The sequence below is a fragment of the Equus przewalskii genome, chromosome 18 (genome assembly GCF_037783145.1).
Source record: "Equus przewalskii isolate Varuska chromosome 18, EquPr2, whole genome shotgun sequence".
Lineage (NCBI taxonomy): Eukaryota > Metazoa > Chordata > Mammalia > Perissodactyla > Equidae > Equus > Equus przewalskii.
Window position 1 is genome coordinate 10396086 of NC_091848.1, and position 15531 is coordinate 10411616.

The following is a 15531-nucleotide window of genomic DNA, read 5'->3' on the forward strand; positions in this document are numbered from 1 at the left end:
CTGGTCCTCACTTGCTGTTGGCCAGAGGCTTCCATTTCTTGCCACAGAGATGTAGGTGTCAACCTAAGGCTGTTTGAAGATGCTCATGACTTTCTGGCTGACTTCCAAGAGAGAGCATGGAGGAAGCCACATTGTCTTTTATGACCTAATCTCTGAGTCACACACCATCACTGCCCTTTAGTTTTATTTGTTAGAAGCCAGTAACTAAGTCTAGCCCATACTCAAGAGGAGGAATTGGACTCCACCTCTTGAAAGGAAGACCATCAAAGATTTTATGGACAAATCTTAAACCAGCTTGGAAGATAATTGGTCAGGGTTAGGGGAACATAAAAGGTGCTTGAATTGCCTTTATGGAAAAAAAGTCTAATTGCACTAGGATGCAAAACTTAACAGGAATCAGACACCCGTAGGACCCAAAAAACTCTTGGAGTTGAGATCACAAATTTGATTATTGTTAATGTATTAATGTGCAGCCATGGTAATTGGTTCCCATACCTTAAGTCCTAAAAGGAGAAAGAACACACCAACCCAAAAGAAGTCATCTCATCTTGCTCAAACCCACGTTTTCCAATGAATCAGTTCTTTAAACGACATGCATTTTATGGGGAATGTTGTGTATGTGTTAACAGATAAACAGAAATGACATTTAATTTCAAGCTCCATTAGTAACATACAGGGAATAGTGAGAACAAAGTCAGCCAAGATGGTAAAGGACAAAAGTATTCCATTTCCAATTACTTAGTGCACAAATGCAGCAGCTAAGATAATGTTGAGTGCTTGCCAACTTAAAATGGAAGGGATTATAAGAAAGAAATAGAAAGCCCTGCTATCTAAAGATCTCAAAATATTTGTATTTTCTGTTGAAATAATTGTTTTTACAGCAAGCAGGTGAAATCTGGCATGATTTCTGTTTATTTAAATAAAGTTTTATTGGCAAACAGCCATGCTCACTCCTTTATGTATTGTCTCTGGCTACTTTCAGAGTACAACAGCAGAGGTGAGTCATTTTGAAAGAGGCTCTATGGCCACAAAAACTAAAAGATTTACTATCTGGCCCTTTACAGAAAAAGTTTGCCAATTTTTGGTGTGGACTAAAGAATGGGGATATATGAGTATTCTTAACTTTATTACAATAATCTCTAGGGTTTTTTTACACATTCTCTGGGCCTTAAAGATTGATCCAAGAGAAAACATGACGATCAAGATATTGGCAAAAAGCATGTCATTATTTTTTAAAACTTGCTACATTTAGGGCAATAGGACTAAAAGTTAATGAAAAGTATTTCTTCTCACCCTAATGTTGTTCTGCCTCATAAAGAAAAACAGTGCTGAAGTCAGTCAGTATTCTTTAGGCTGTGCTAGAAAAGAACCTCAAACTTGCTTAAGGGAAAAAAAGGGAGATTTATTGGCAAATAAAATCAAAGAAAGTCAGAACCTGGGAATTTGAACACCATTTTCTTTATGACTCTGTCTCTCTCTCTCTCCCTTTCTCACTTTTCTTCCCCCCCCCCCCCCCCCCCATACAATAATCCCGTCGCTCTTTCTGTGTTGGCTTCATTCCTTCCTGGTACAACTGGGTTTTCTCAACATCATGAAGAGGATGACTCCCGGCAGCTCCAGATGTACATTTCCTGCCATCACCAGAGCAGCCAGAGAGCATTCCTCTTAACTGGCCGCAGTACAGAAACTGCAGAAGATGGAATACAAGGATTGGTTTGGGGCCACCCCTGCGGTTATAGGGTTAGGCCTTTCTACAAATGAAGAGCAGAAGAGGAGATGGTGTGCAGACAAGAGAACCACCAGTGGATGAACACATTAGCCTACTCCACCATTATCAGCTGGCCGTCGCACAACAGATAGTCACAAGACCCAAGAAAATTCCAAGGGGATGTTGCATCTCTTCCTCGGCTTAGGCAGGGCTCTTGTAAATCTTAATTCTTTAATACATTCAGATTTGAAAACCTCTCTAGATTTCACAACTCCGTTCACCTGTTTCTCAAGAAATTCTTTATTCCTGATGCTACAACTGATGCTTTGAAGAAGACAGACATACAATGTTACATCTTCCTTTGACTATGTCTTTCTCAGGTCAAATAATTCCAATTTCTTGGTTCCTCAAGATCCTATGGCTGAGACTTCACTTTTTTTTTTTGACTCCCATTAAGATTTGTTTTTGCAAAATTGAACATACCTTCTTAATGTATGAAACTCAGAATGTTACACTGGATAGTGAGCCACATAACCCCGGCTATATTTGAGATTAATATTGGAATCTGATTCACCCAGGAAGAAATCATAGCTCTGCCACTTCGTCGTATGATCTTGAAATAATCAATATCCCCATTTTACAGATGAGGACTGTAAGATATTCATTTAGTAAATAGTTACTGAAGGTATCAGTGCTTGGGATGCAAAAAATAAACAAGAGAAATAAGGTCTCTACCCTCATAGAACATGTATGTCAAGGAGAGAATAGACAAGTTCATAGGCTGTTTCCATACACTGTGGTAAGCTCTTTGCTATGAAATACAGGATGCTACTGGGGGACAAAGAAAAGGTATGCAACCTAGACTGACGGCGGGGTGGCAGTGAACGGGAGATAGACCCTTCCTAGAGGAAATGCTGTCTAAGGTGAGACCTAAAGCAATGAGCCAGGCCAAGCAGAAGAGGAGAGAGAATAGGGATTGACCAGCATTTCTGGGGAGAGTAGGTAGCAAATATACCATGATATCAAAGCATAATGATTTAAAGGAACCGAATGTTAGTCAAGTATTACTCAGGAATCTCCAGGTGGCAAGTGACAGAAATCCATTTCCAACTATCTCAAATGAAAAAGTAGTATTTATTGGCTCATTAATCAACCTACGGGTAGACCTGGCTGGCATCAGGGATGGGAAGGCATGGGGACTGAAAAAATGCCACAACTCTTTTCATCTCTGCCTCTGCCTTGTGCTTATCTTTGTGGATTAGGTTTGTTCTCTACTTCTGAGGAGTATTTTCTCCACACAACTGACAAAAGCTGAAGAACAGTAATATTTAAGGGACAGGCATAAGAAGAGAAACCAGCAAAAGACTAAGAAAGAGTAGCCAAGATGATAAGAAGAAAACTAGGAACAGACAAAAAAAGACAAAAGCTGATTCCAGAATAGAAATTGACCTTATTTTTTTTAATAGCTATGCAACATGCCACAGTATGAATGTATCATAGTGTAATAAGAAAACTAAAAATGAAACAATGAACTCAAACTGGTTAAACGGTGTCAAATGCTCCAGGAGGACAAAATTCTTCAGTTGTGAGAGAGGGATTCTAACAACCTTAAAAGAGCAGTGTGGGAATAAAGCGGGTCCTATTCACACACTCTTTATACTGTGAAGGCATTCTGTAAATGTCAACAATTTTCCTTTATAGAAGTGAGTCGCTATGACTTACACGTGGCTCAGATTATACTTACTCCTTGATCTTTTTTAATCACTCTTACAAATATCCAGTCATTTCTTTTTTTTGTCCTCTTCTGTACTTGTCCCTAATAAACTGCCTTGTTTTTTTTCTTCTGATTATGCCACTTGTACCAAATTCTTTAACTTACTGGTTGCACCGAAAGTCACGGATTAATTCGCAGGATAAACAAGTGACATTTTATTTCTGTTCACCTCATTAATGTAGATCAGCTCTGGCTGATTAGTTCTCCTCCAAACATTAGCTGACACGGCCCTATAACTTTGTGCCATAGAGACAGCGGAATGGGTTGAGGTTGCTGCTTTCCTGGGGGTGAGTTTAATCGTTTCATTATTTTGTGTGTGTGCCACATGAGACTCTCTTACATTTCTGTACCTATTTGTTTTTTCTTCCCCCAGAACCAGCTCAAATAAAATAAAAACTCTTAGCTCTTTCTTTAGGAAAGGGAAAAAAAAATCACATACTAATCCAAGTAGAGAAGGAGATAAGGAAACAGGAACAGGTTGGGAGAGGCATTTTATAATTCATTAATATATATTGATACCTCTTAGAAGTTTTCCTTTTATGAAAAGGAACTGAGGGATAAGATCAGAAACTAATAAGAAATCACATACTTTAAAAAATTTACCACTTGCTTTTTATAGCTTTATTGACTATTACCAAGTTTCAATATGTTTCAAATAATTAAATACTGCAACTGGGACATTAAAAATACAACTAATTTACCAAAATAATTGTATTCTGAATATTATGTACAATATTATACATTTTACATTACATAAAGGGTTTTTATACACAAATGTAAGATTTGATTTATGATTATTGAAAATCCAAAATACATTTGAACAAAACATCCCTATTCACACATACACAATCACTCAACTGGGATAATCAAACCATACATGAGTATGGTTGTTAAAAAATAAAATTACATTCATACAATGGTAGAAATTGAAATTTGTTTTTATTAATTTGAGAGTATTATTATAAAACCACACACATAGGAATTATATAACCTAATTTTACATATTTAAAAACCTATGCTTGAGACAGAAATATGTCTCTATCTCAAGGGAAATTTTTGATTTTTAATTTTTTTTATTTTAAAGGATTGTTATAATTCATAATCACTAAAATGCTTATATGTGGGCAGAATGCAGGCCCAGTCCCAGCGAAAAACAGAAAAGCCATGAGAGTCTGTCATATCGACACGTGTATTTCACCGTACAGTTTTCAAAAAATAATCCTATTCAATTGTACAATTTGCTATGCCTTCATATTCAGATTTGTCACCAAAGTAATTACATATTGAGGCACAGAGCTTATAGGGGAAATATATATTACCGTAGAGAACTAGATACTGAAACAAGGATTTCACTAGGTGACTTCAGGAAAAAAACAGGATAGGTGCTCACATAGAAAACACCACCCATACACACTAAATTAGTCAGTAAACAAGGAGTCAGTCCTTCAAAAAGGCGAATACACTCATGTGTCATACCTTGTCGAATACTGAAATATCTAAGTCCAGAATACTGTGACGTGAGTTTTAGTATTATCCCATTTGTAAATTTAATTCCTTTCACGAAGAACAGTTGTGATTTTAAGTAAAGCCAAACATTTTCTTAACTGATCTGAAAAGTTGGAAACAAGTTCTTTACAAGAGAAATGTCTTTCCAACTGCATGTCACTCTGTATGTGGCTCTTACTTGAGAGAGACACAGACTGTGACAATCCCATCGGAACTATACACAAGACCCTGGGAAGGGCAGACGGGAGTCAACTGGCCGTTCTCCTGGAAGTCTGCACGGCACTTTGCAGTGTTCCCTCTTCAGAAATCCTGTATTTTATCAAAGGCAAACAACAGATCACCTGGAAACTAGAAGATAGGAAAGTTGAAACATGTACAAAATCGACATCCCTCCCAACACCACAAAGTCTATAAAAAGTCAGCTTCAGAGTCTAAGGTTTGCTTTACTGTTTTTCTTCCTGCTCATGTTTAGTTTGAATATAAAAGAAGCTCTAACCTAGGTTATCAAAATATATTTGTATAAATGTATGAGCTTTTCTAATACAAAAGTTAAAAAATGTCTAAATTCTTAATTTTTGTAATTAAATATACTAGAGTTCAGTAGGCAGATGTATTTTCGAGCAGCGTGAACAGAAGCCGCTGGCTGAGCGCTGTGTGCAGGCGGCACCGTTACATTTCAGCTCGTCGCCGGGACTTCTCAGCAACAGCGGCCCCGTCTTCCTCCTCCTCTTCCTCCTCCTCATAATGTTCCTCTCGGCCTTTGGGGCGGGTGTCATCTCGAACTTCCTGTTCTTCTCCATCGTTGTTTTTCTCATCAGCCTTAAAGTTAAAAGAAAAGAAAAACTAAGAGAGAGGGTGTGGGGTTGGTGATGTAACTAACTCCCTCTACAAAGTAAAGGGTGCGATGGTACTCCTTCTTGGAGAAAGGAAACAAGTGAAGAAAAATGTTCCAATAGGCAACAGTGCTGCAGTCTTTCCCAATCTATGAAGGTTGTCACAAATTTTCCGAACTCCAGGTTGGCCTGTTAAACCCCATGGCACCTTAGAGGCACCTGCTGGTATCTATCCGACTAGACAGACAGATCTCCTACACATGCGCACACACGCAGCAGAAATATAGATCCTACACATACGTTTTCATCATTTTCACCGTAGGGCTCTTCAGCATTATGCTCCAATTCCCTTTTTTTCTCTTCGGTCAAATCTTCCTGAACCTAAAACAAACCAGAGATACTGGGTGACGCTTTTATCATTTAAACACTTGCAACATATTTTGATTTCCAAAAAGTTCATTCAGAGTAACAGGAACAAAATAAACTAAAAATAAACTTGAAAAAAGATAAAAGTCAAAGATGTGACTTGTCTATCAGCTATGAAGAAATGTGTAACACACCTACTACAAAAAATCAGGGTGAATGATTCAGAACCTAGGACTTTTGTGACTGAGTTTCTGATTTATTTGAATAAGGGTTAACACCCCAAGTGTAACACCTGAAGAAATTCAGCTGATGAAATTTAAAATTCCCCTTTTCGAAACGGGAGAACTATAGACGTCTGAAGGCTCTGACACAATGTAAGCTCTACAAAGACAGGAACCATCTGGCTTCCTCAGCTAATTGTCTTTAATACCTAGATGTTTACCCGACACACTGTAATTGCTTAATAAATATTCAAGGAATGAATCAATCAATCAATGCAAAAAAAATCTGCTCTGTAACAGCAAACAGACACCATTACTTATATACAACGCAGTAGAAAACTGAGAAAAAAAAGTGTATCTATATTTTTATAACTAGGAATAAACTCCTCTGGCTAAAATATCTCTAACGTAGAACACAATCATTTCAATTTCTTCATGAAACAGTTATTAAAGTGCCTCAAATCCCTACATCTCTTTAGTGTTCTAACACAGTAGTTCTGTTTTAAGGAGCTTTCTGTTATGTAAGCTAATACTGTTATGTGTCAGTGATCTCCATTATTTTTTCAAAATGCAATCAAAGCAAGCATCCAAATATTTTTGCTGAATAATCTTGAACAACACACAAAATGACCTGATACTTTTGGGGGGCGGTTTAAATGGGCAAGGGGAGGAAAGTCTGCGGGTGCTGTAATTAAGGGCTGCCTCAAGGTGTCCAGTCCAGGTGCCTGCCAGACAAGCTGTGGGGGGAGGCTGGCCTGTTCGGAGCCTACAAAGACGACCCTCAAAGACGCCCTTGGACAGAGCCCAGCCTTCACGAACCTCTTCTAACCAGCCCTATGTCGGCTGGACTCACAACTCCTAAACTCCATTGGCACCAAATACCTTCTGGGGACAGAGGATAGAGCATCTTTTGTATTCACATGTCCTGGTGGGGCGAGCTAAAGAGAAGACACCCTTGTCTCACCAGCAGACTGGTGGCCCAGGACATCTCTTCTGCCCTGAGTCACAGAAGCTCATAACACCGGCCCCAGGACGCTAGGATGAAAACAAGGAAGCACTTATTTTAGGATCTATTAAGGTTTCGCTAATTGAAACATCGTTAAATTGTTGTGTCCTGGTCGATTTCAGTAAACGAAGACATGTTTTATGTAGCCTCTATAATGAAAATATACTAGGACACCAAACGTGGTTTCATTGGCATGGGGAAGGAACTGCTTGGAAAGCACTATGGTGGAAAGAAGACATAAATCAGGGCCAGCAAACTTCTTCTGTAAAGGGCCAGATAGTAAATATTCAGGCCTTCTCGGCTATAAGGTCTCTGCAGAAACTACCCAGCCCCACCGCTGCAGGGCAGAGGCAGCCTTAGATGCTGCGTAAAGCAGGCTGGCTGTGTGCCAACAAGACTTTCGTTACAGAAGAAGCCGAGGCTGGCACTTTGCCAGCCCCTCACACAGATTGCGCAGTCAGCCAGACCTGGACAAAACCCTGGGTCTCCAACTCTCTGGCTATATAAACAATGAGGTCATTTGTTTTTATGATGAAAATTTTCAAGCACATACAAATAAAGACAATAATTCAAGGAACCCCTTACAGCCATCACCAAGCTTCAAAAGTCATCTCAGTGTTGCCACACCTGTATCATCTATTCTTAAAAATTCTAGACATCATGTAATTTCACCCTCACCCATCTCAGTATACATCTCTAAAATCCATGGACTTTTCTTATATAACCATAATGCCATTAGCATCCTGATAAATAATACCACGGTATCATCTAATGTCTAGTTCATACTTACATTTTCCTGATTGTCTTAAAAATGTCTATTTACAGTTGATTTGCTCTAATCATGATCCAAACAAAGGCCGCACACACATCAGTTCCACTCCTCTCGTTTTTCTTTATTGCTATTGATTTATCGCCCTGGAGAATGACCCGCATTCTGGATTTATCTGCCTCTTTAAGGTATCACTTAACTCATTCCTTTAGCCCCCACATTTCTCGTAAAAGGAAGGTTGCTTAAAGGCGTGAAGGAATTCAGACTCAATTTGCAAAGCAAGGGTTTCAGAGGTCATGTGGTAGCTTTCAGATCTTGTCTGGCTTTCAGTGGGGCTAAGATTGGTCCTCAGATGGTGACGGCCTGATCGCTCCATGGTAAAGTTCCCTGACCTCCATTCACCCAGTGATATCATCCACTGATGACTGCTCTGAAATCAATAGTTTTAATTAAGAGTCACAAAAATAGTAACTTTCTAATTCCATCATTCCTTCTGTATTCACCTAACTTCTATAAAGAAGGACTTGCCCACATCAACTATTTAGTTATCTTGCTTGGTATACTTAATTATGGTGGCCTTTAAAATCAGACCTGGGTGGGCTCTAATCATGGTTCTAACAATAACAAACTGTGAGACCTTCGAAAATTTAGCTAACCTCTCTGAAACTCAAATTTCTTATCTGTAAAATAAAAGGGATGGGTAAACATCATTGATTTTTAATCTTCTGTGTGTGTGTGTGTGTGTGGTAGGGGGTCGTGAACCCTTTTAAGGATTTGGTAAGAAAGGCTTCAGCAAACGGGCATAGATACACGTTATTTTGCATAGAAGTTTCAGGATGTTCAGACTTCCCCAAGTCCACCCGCAGCCACGGGTCCTATACTACTTCTCTAAACAGTGTGTTCTGGAAATGCTGGCATCAGCTGGGGGCTTGTGAAGAACTCTGACTTCTAGGCCCCAGCACAGATAAAATAAAAACCTCTAAGCTAAGGTCTGGCCCAGGAATTTGTATTTTTCACACACCCTCCAAGGGATTCTCAGCCACAGCAAAGACTGAGCACCACCTGCCCAAGCGACAACAGACGCCAGGTTAATAATGTCTCCAGCTGAAGAGATGAATACCCTTTTGTTAGTTCTTTCTTCACTTCTCTTGGGATCTCTCGTAGAAAATTTAGGTGGTTTCCCAGTTGTCAATATACTTTGAAGTGGGAAGCACTGAATTAAATTACTCTTTAATTTAGGGAACCCACAAATGAAAATTTTGTAATTTTTCAGATTTACAGATACTCCTTATTATTCTAATAATATATTCCTCATGTTTGGGGCAAAAGTAATTTAAACTCATCTTAAAGGCATTACTGAAGAGGAACAAAATCATTTGGAGTTTCTAACTTTAAAATATGCTTAGACTAATCACCAGAACCAAATGTTAGTTTCCCTCTCGTGACATAAACACACCAGTTATGTCTTCCACGTTCGGCCCTCTTTAGTGTCCTGCTCAAGCTGATGCAAACATTTGTCAAAGATTTCCCAGCACTGCTCCTCGTTACTCATTTTTATTCGCTGAAATGTAATGTTTTAGGCATTTTAGAAATGGTCCGTATGCGATATGGCAAGTTTAATAAATAGCCCAAACCCCAAGTAGAATAGGTCTACTGAGTTTGAAATGGGCATAGGCCAGCTGCCCCATCCCTGTAGGTATTAATGCCTTTCTTTACACATCAAAGATGTTACAGGAATTAGAAGGCTGAACCTCAAGTAGTCAAGAAGGCTGAGATCCCAAGAGGCGGATGGAATGGGACAAAGGAAGGGCCTTCAGCAACATCAGCTGCAGCGGTGGACACCACTGCTTGCTGCGAGACGTCTACTAGGAGAGTTTTTGCCATCCATCCAGACAGCTTCTTGACGTGGTGATTCACAGGCCGCAGGACCACTGAAGGCGGCTCAATAACCCACGCTCGCTCTCTCAGGGGTCTTCCGATCCATCTCTTGTCAGTTATACCAGGGAGATGGAGCACTCAGATTTTTCAAGCAGTCACTGAATCTATACATTTTTTTGAACATTCAAATAATTTTAAAGCACAAATAACACTTTTTGGCAAAGTCATAATTTGCCTTGTTTGCTCATAAGTAGACACAAAATCTGGAAAGTAGGCAACAGGAGGATGGCATCACCACGTGGACACGTTCCACTCGAACAAGCCCCCCAACAAACAGGGAGTGCTTGTTAAGAACGCTGCTGCGCTAAGACAAGAGAAGGCAGGGGGAGTGCCAGCCGCCTAACATCACACTTGTGTTGGGTCCTCTCCCCTCAGAGCTTAAGTCACAAGCCTGATGGGCTGGATCTCAGAACAGGGACAGTCCTGGCAGGACACTGTCCCTCCCGAGGAGCAGATGCCGACAGAAGTCAGGGTGACTGTGGCCAGGCAGGAGGGGACTGAGGGCAGCAATGGGCCTCACACTCGGGGGCCAGCTGGGGCAGCGGAAGACTCTGAGGCTAACGGAGGGAAGAACGACGCCCATTACCCAGCCTTCGAGGGTTTTCAGAGGGCCCTGCAAAAGCTGTCTCACACACACGTCGCTTATACACAGCACAGCCCGCGTGCTCCCCTGCTGTAGTGCTCGCATGTGTCTCCCTCTGCTGCAGTCGCTGAGCAGCTCCTCTCCGACTATCACGAGTCCCTGCAGGGTACTGGGGAACCACCCTCCTCAAGGGAAGAACTAGGAACAACGGGAAGGGGTGGGAAGACCCAATACAGCGGGCTGAGGGGGGAGGAGGAGCAGGGCCCCAGGGGAAGAGGCGAGGGGTTCTGAGGGAGGAGGAGCAGTGATCTGAGGGAGGAGGAACAGGGGCCTGAGGGAAGGGGTTCTGAGGGAAGAGGGGTGGGGTTCTGAGGGGTGGGGTTTTGAGGGGTGGGGGTCTGAGGGAAGAGGGGCAGGGTCCTGAGGAAGGAGGAGCAGGGGCCTGAGGGAGCAGGAGCAGGGTTCTGAGGGAGGAGGAGCAAGGGCCTGAGGGAGGAGGAGCGGGTTTCTGAGGGAGGAGGAGCAGGGGCCTGAGGGAGGAGGAGCAGGGGCCTGAGGGGGAAGGATCAGGGGCCTGAGGGAAGAGGAGTGGGGTTCTGAGGGAGGAGGGGCGGGGTTCTGAGGGAGGAGGAGCAGGGGCCTGAGGGAGGAGGAGCAGGGGCCTGAGGGGGAAGGATCAGGGGCCTGAGGGAAGAGGAGTGGGGTTCTGAGGGAGGAGGGGCGGGGTTCTGAGGGAGGAGGAGCAGGGGCCTGAGGGAGGAGGAGCAGGGGCCTGAGGGGGAAGGATCAGGGGCCTGAGGGAAGAGGAGTGGGGTTCTGAGGGAGGAGGGGTGGGGTTCTGAGGGAGGAGGAGCAGGGGCCTGAGGGAAGAGGAGTGGGGTTCTGAGGGAGGAGGAGCAGGGGCCTGAGGGGGGAGGATCAGGGGCCTGAGGGAAGAGGAGTGGGGTTCTGAGGGAGGAGGGGCGGGGTTCTGAGGGAGGAGGAGCAGGGGCCTGAGGGAAGAGGAGTGGGGTTCTGAGGGAGGAGGAGCAGGGGCATGAGGGAAGAGGAGTGGGGTTCTGAGGGAGGAGGAGCAGGGGCCTGAGGGGGGAGGATCAGGGGCCTGAGGGAAGAGGAGTGGGGTTCTGAGGGAGGAGGGGCGGGGTTCTGAGGGAGGAGGAGCAGGGGCCAGAGGGAGTGGCTGCCGAGTGTCAGGCGCTCACCTCTACCTTGTCACCACTCTCCTTCCCTCTTGCCTCTCTGTCTTTTCTTTCCATCCTGATCCCTCATGGATCACAGGATTTCTCCCTCCGCCTTAGCTGATATAATATAGAGGTAAGAAGTATCAGTAAATACTGATTAAAATTTTATGTTTACCCTTTTGAATTTTTAAAAAGCAGCCAAGGTGAATCTCTTCTCTTTTAATCCCTCAAAGACTGCTGGCATCTGACAGAACGGAACAAAGTAATATTAGTCTAGACATCCTGTTACAAGAGAAATCCAGATGAATATCTTTTCCTTGCCAAATGTCTTAATATCCAAGCCTGCTGGTTTTCTAACGCTCTCTTCTGATAAGACAGCTCAGGGTCTTGATTAGGATGAACAGCAGGAAGAGAAGAGAGAGAGGGCAAAACGATCCAGTCAGTTAGAGGCACGTGACCAGCGATGTAGGTCACCAAGGGCTGCAGAGAGCAACATCCTTTTCTGTTTTCCTGGTATAAGCACAAATTTTAGCATCAGCTCTGAAAGGCTGACAAATGCAATAAAAACGAGAAAGCGGACCTAGTCAAGGGAACTGTGGACGTGAGCACAGAAGCACGCGTATTCTGAGCAGGGTCTCCAGCAGGGGTGCTTGTTCAGGCTGCCATTTGTCCATCCTCTTGTGTGGCTCCCTTCAGGGTCAAAGGCGCACATATGTAGGACGCTTGGCCAAGAAGCACCTCTGAAGCAGGACTGTAGTGCGCTGGCCCATTTACTGGTCCAGAGAGAGACTAAACGTGGGGCCTTGGCCTCATCCCTATCATATTCCCAAGTCCTGAGCTTCAGTGCTCCACACAGTAGAGTGCTGTGACTAACCAGCTACGACCAAGAGCACTCATCGCTCAGTCACGCAAATGCGGCACCATGAGAGACATCTATAAACTTCAATGACAATTATATGCTAGAAGTTCACAATAAAAAGCAAACTAAAATGAAATGTTAAGAAATTCCACCCAAATGCATTTTCTCCAACTGAGCTCCTTATATATTTTTCCTTTTATTGTTAAATTTAATTTAGGTCTTAAATTCTCAGGAGGGAAGAAGCTAAAAAAGTAGAGACCATAAATTTTTTTAAAAGTCTGGAGGGTGCTGAGTGTATTACGATGGACACTCTGGGGTACCCCTCAGAGGCAGGCCCTGTGGCGACGTCTCCAGAGAAAGTCACAAGGGTTAGTCCAGACTCCCTCAACCTGCCGAGGTTTTTCTCTCTTTTATGACGGAAAGAGATAGAAGAAAATATTCTTAGAAAGATCACTTCAACCACATTCCTGAAAGGCCAAATTTCTTAATTCAAAATTTCTAGTGAGAACCAAGGAGGATTCTATTACCCCGTTTTTATCTTCTATCCAAATGTCTCCACTGCCATGGTCCATTTCCTCTTGAAACTGTCTTCCTTATCCTGCCTAAGTCTTTCTGAACATTTCTACAGAGGGCCTGTCAGAGCTGATGCTGCTGAGGTTTGTTTAGGGTTAGGGCGATGACAAGCAGATCGCTCAGAGTTCCTACCTCCTCCTCTCCCTCCTCCTGGTACTGCTCATCAACATTGTCCTCCTGCTGGTCTGGATTTCCTGCCATCTGTTGAAACAAAAGAGGGGGCTCAGGTGACTGGTCACTGGAGACGTATTTTACAGAACTCTGGGACAAAGAACAAGCACGCCACCGTGAAAAGCGCACTTTCAATGCATCAGTGGCCAGGAAATGATGAATAATCATTCTCAGCACAAAGCCCAGGATGTCCGCTACCCTCTCCCTCTGAGAGCAGGCATATCATTTCATGCAACGGTCTGAAAACCAACCAAAGAGGCAAACCTTTCATCAATGGAGGTTCTGACTAACTTTTTGCATATACCAGGCCCTTATGAAAATACCCAGGTTACCACCACCCTCCGCTGTGGCATCTGCTCACCACCAGATGCTCCTCCATTTCTGCATTCTGCTTTTGATTACTTTGTTTTTGCTCTTCATTTTCATCTGGCAGATTTTCTTCTCTCACTTGCTCGGCTTCCTCAAATTCATCTTCGCCTTGATTATTAGGGTCATCTGCTGGGTTTATATCCTCTACAGCAGCCCTCTGTAAAATTTTAATAAAAATCAACCGCCACTTCAAAATCCAGGATCAAGTTTAATTTCATTTGAAAGGCCACGCACTGGCAGAAAATGAACTTGTCCTTCACCAGCTTGTTCAGATCTATCCTTGCCAAGACTCACAAGGACACAGCCCACCGTCAAAAGACAGAACTCCTGCTTTGTCAGTGGCTGATGAATCACAACAAAGTACAAGTAGCACTTATTTTCTGCAAGTGACTGCAAAACAGTTCTCAAAACGATATCACAGGCAGTGAGCATAACCAAACAGACAACAAGAAAAATAATAAAAGCCAAAAGACCAAGTAGGAGAAATAATTAAAATGGGAGATTTAGATAGGCAAATAGTAACTTTTTTCACTGGTATGATGATTTTTATACAGATGAGCTTTCCTTTGCAAGCAACGTTTTATATCTAAGTGGGTGAAGAGCAGCTGAAGAAAGAGAAAGCTCACACCAGAAAGGACCCAAGAAGAGGGCCTGCCTGCGAAGGAGACAAGAAGAGGCCTCATTCAAAAGTAAATGACCAATTTCTAGTACGGAGCAAGTTTCTTTACAAGAAACACTACCACGAACCTGAGATGTTGCACTGGCAAGGGACAGGAGAAAAAGAACTGAGCTCACCCGATCATGGCGATATATTTTGAAAAGCATCTCCCCCACCCCACCCCACCTCCCAAGGTAGTTCTCAGTTACTGTGCTCAGCAAATGCCCTTCATATATTATCAGCTACAGAATTATCTCGATTTTCCACTTAAGCTCCCAAAGTACCTTTTAGAATAAAACACGTCCTCATAAAGATTCAGATTTTAGAGCCTGAGCTGGGCAGAAATGGAGCTGCTTGCAGGAGCTTTCCGACCACTCCAGGGTCATCAACAGGACACTTAACGGAAGCAGCAAATGCTTCTCCCCAGAGACGGGGGTGCTCAGAGTAAATTTAGTCTCTACGGGTGTGCTCCAGACCACAGGACCCCACTTCAGTGCACTTCCGAGCCTTGAACAGGTTCAAGAGCTCCCGGCAGGCTCGGCTGATCCACTGTCTGCACATCCTGGCTGGAGACTTCATTCAAGTGCCAGTGACACTATTCTTGGGAATACAGAGCGTGACAAACAGTCACCTTCACGCTGAACTCCAATCACTCCACAATGTCCTGTCATATGGATTTCTATTTGTGTGTGATCAATATTTTGTGTGGAAATATAGGAAAAACGTAACACACCTTCTTCAGAAGAAAGATGCCAAAAGCTTTTGTAAAAGCTCATAAAAACGTACACACTAGTTTCAACTCTCAAGAAACAAGCAGTGAGGTTTAACAGGCATGACTGTTACATTTAGATAAAACAGTTAGATGATCAATTATACCTCAACAAAGCTGGACAGAACACTTTTTAATTAAAAAATAAATAAATAACTAAAAGAGTTACATGAGACAAAGAAGGACAAGCCGGCAACACTTTCTAATGAAAAGAAGGCACGGTAGAAAGGCCACTTCTCCAGAACAA

The 15531-nt window shown here is 42.8% G+C and overlaps 1 protein-coding gene across 13 annotated transcripts in view; it reads right to left on the reverse strand.

The window, feature by feature from the left end:
- Positions 1-4158: 4158 nt before the first annotated feature.
- GOLIM4 (golgi integral membrane protein 4) overlaps positions 4159-15531 on the reverse strand; it is a 74655-nt gene continuing 63282 nt past the window's right edge. For all 13 annotated transcript variants that reach the window (XM_070582320.1, XM_070582319.1, XM_070582317.1 and 10 more), the window contains 4 exons: positions 13850-14014; positions 13450-13518; positions 6122-6202; positions 4159-5807 (listed from right to left, as the gene is read on the reverse strand). In XM_070582320.1, coding sequence (XP_070438421.1) covers positions 5658-5807; positions 6122-6202; positions 13450-13518; positions 13850-14014 — 465 coding nt within the window. In that variant the 3' untranslated portion in view covers positions 4159-5657. The remainder of the gene's footprint in view (positions 5808-6121; positions 6203-13449; positions 13519-13849; positions 14015-15531) is intronic.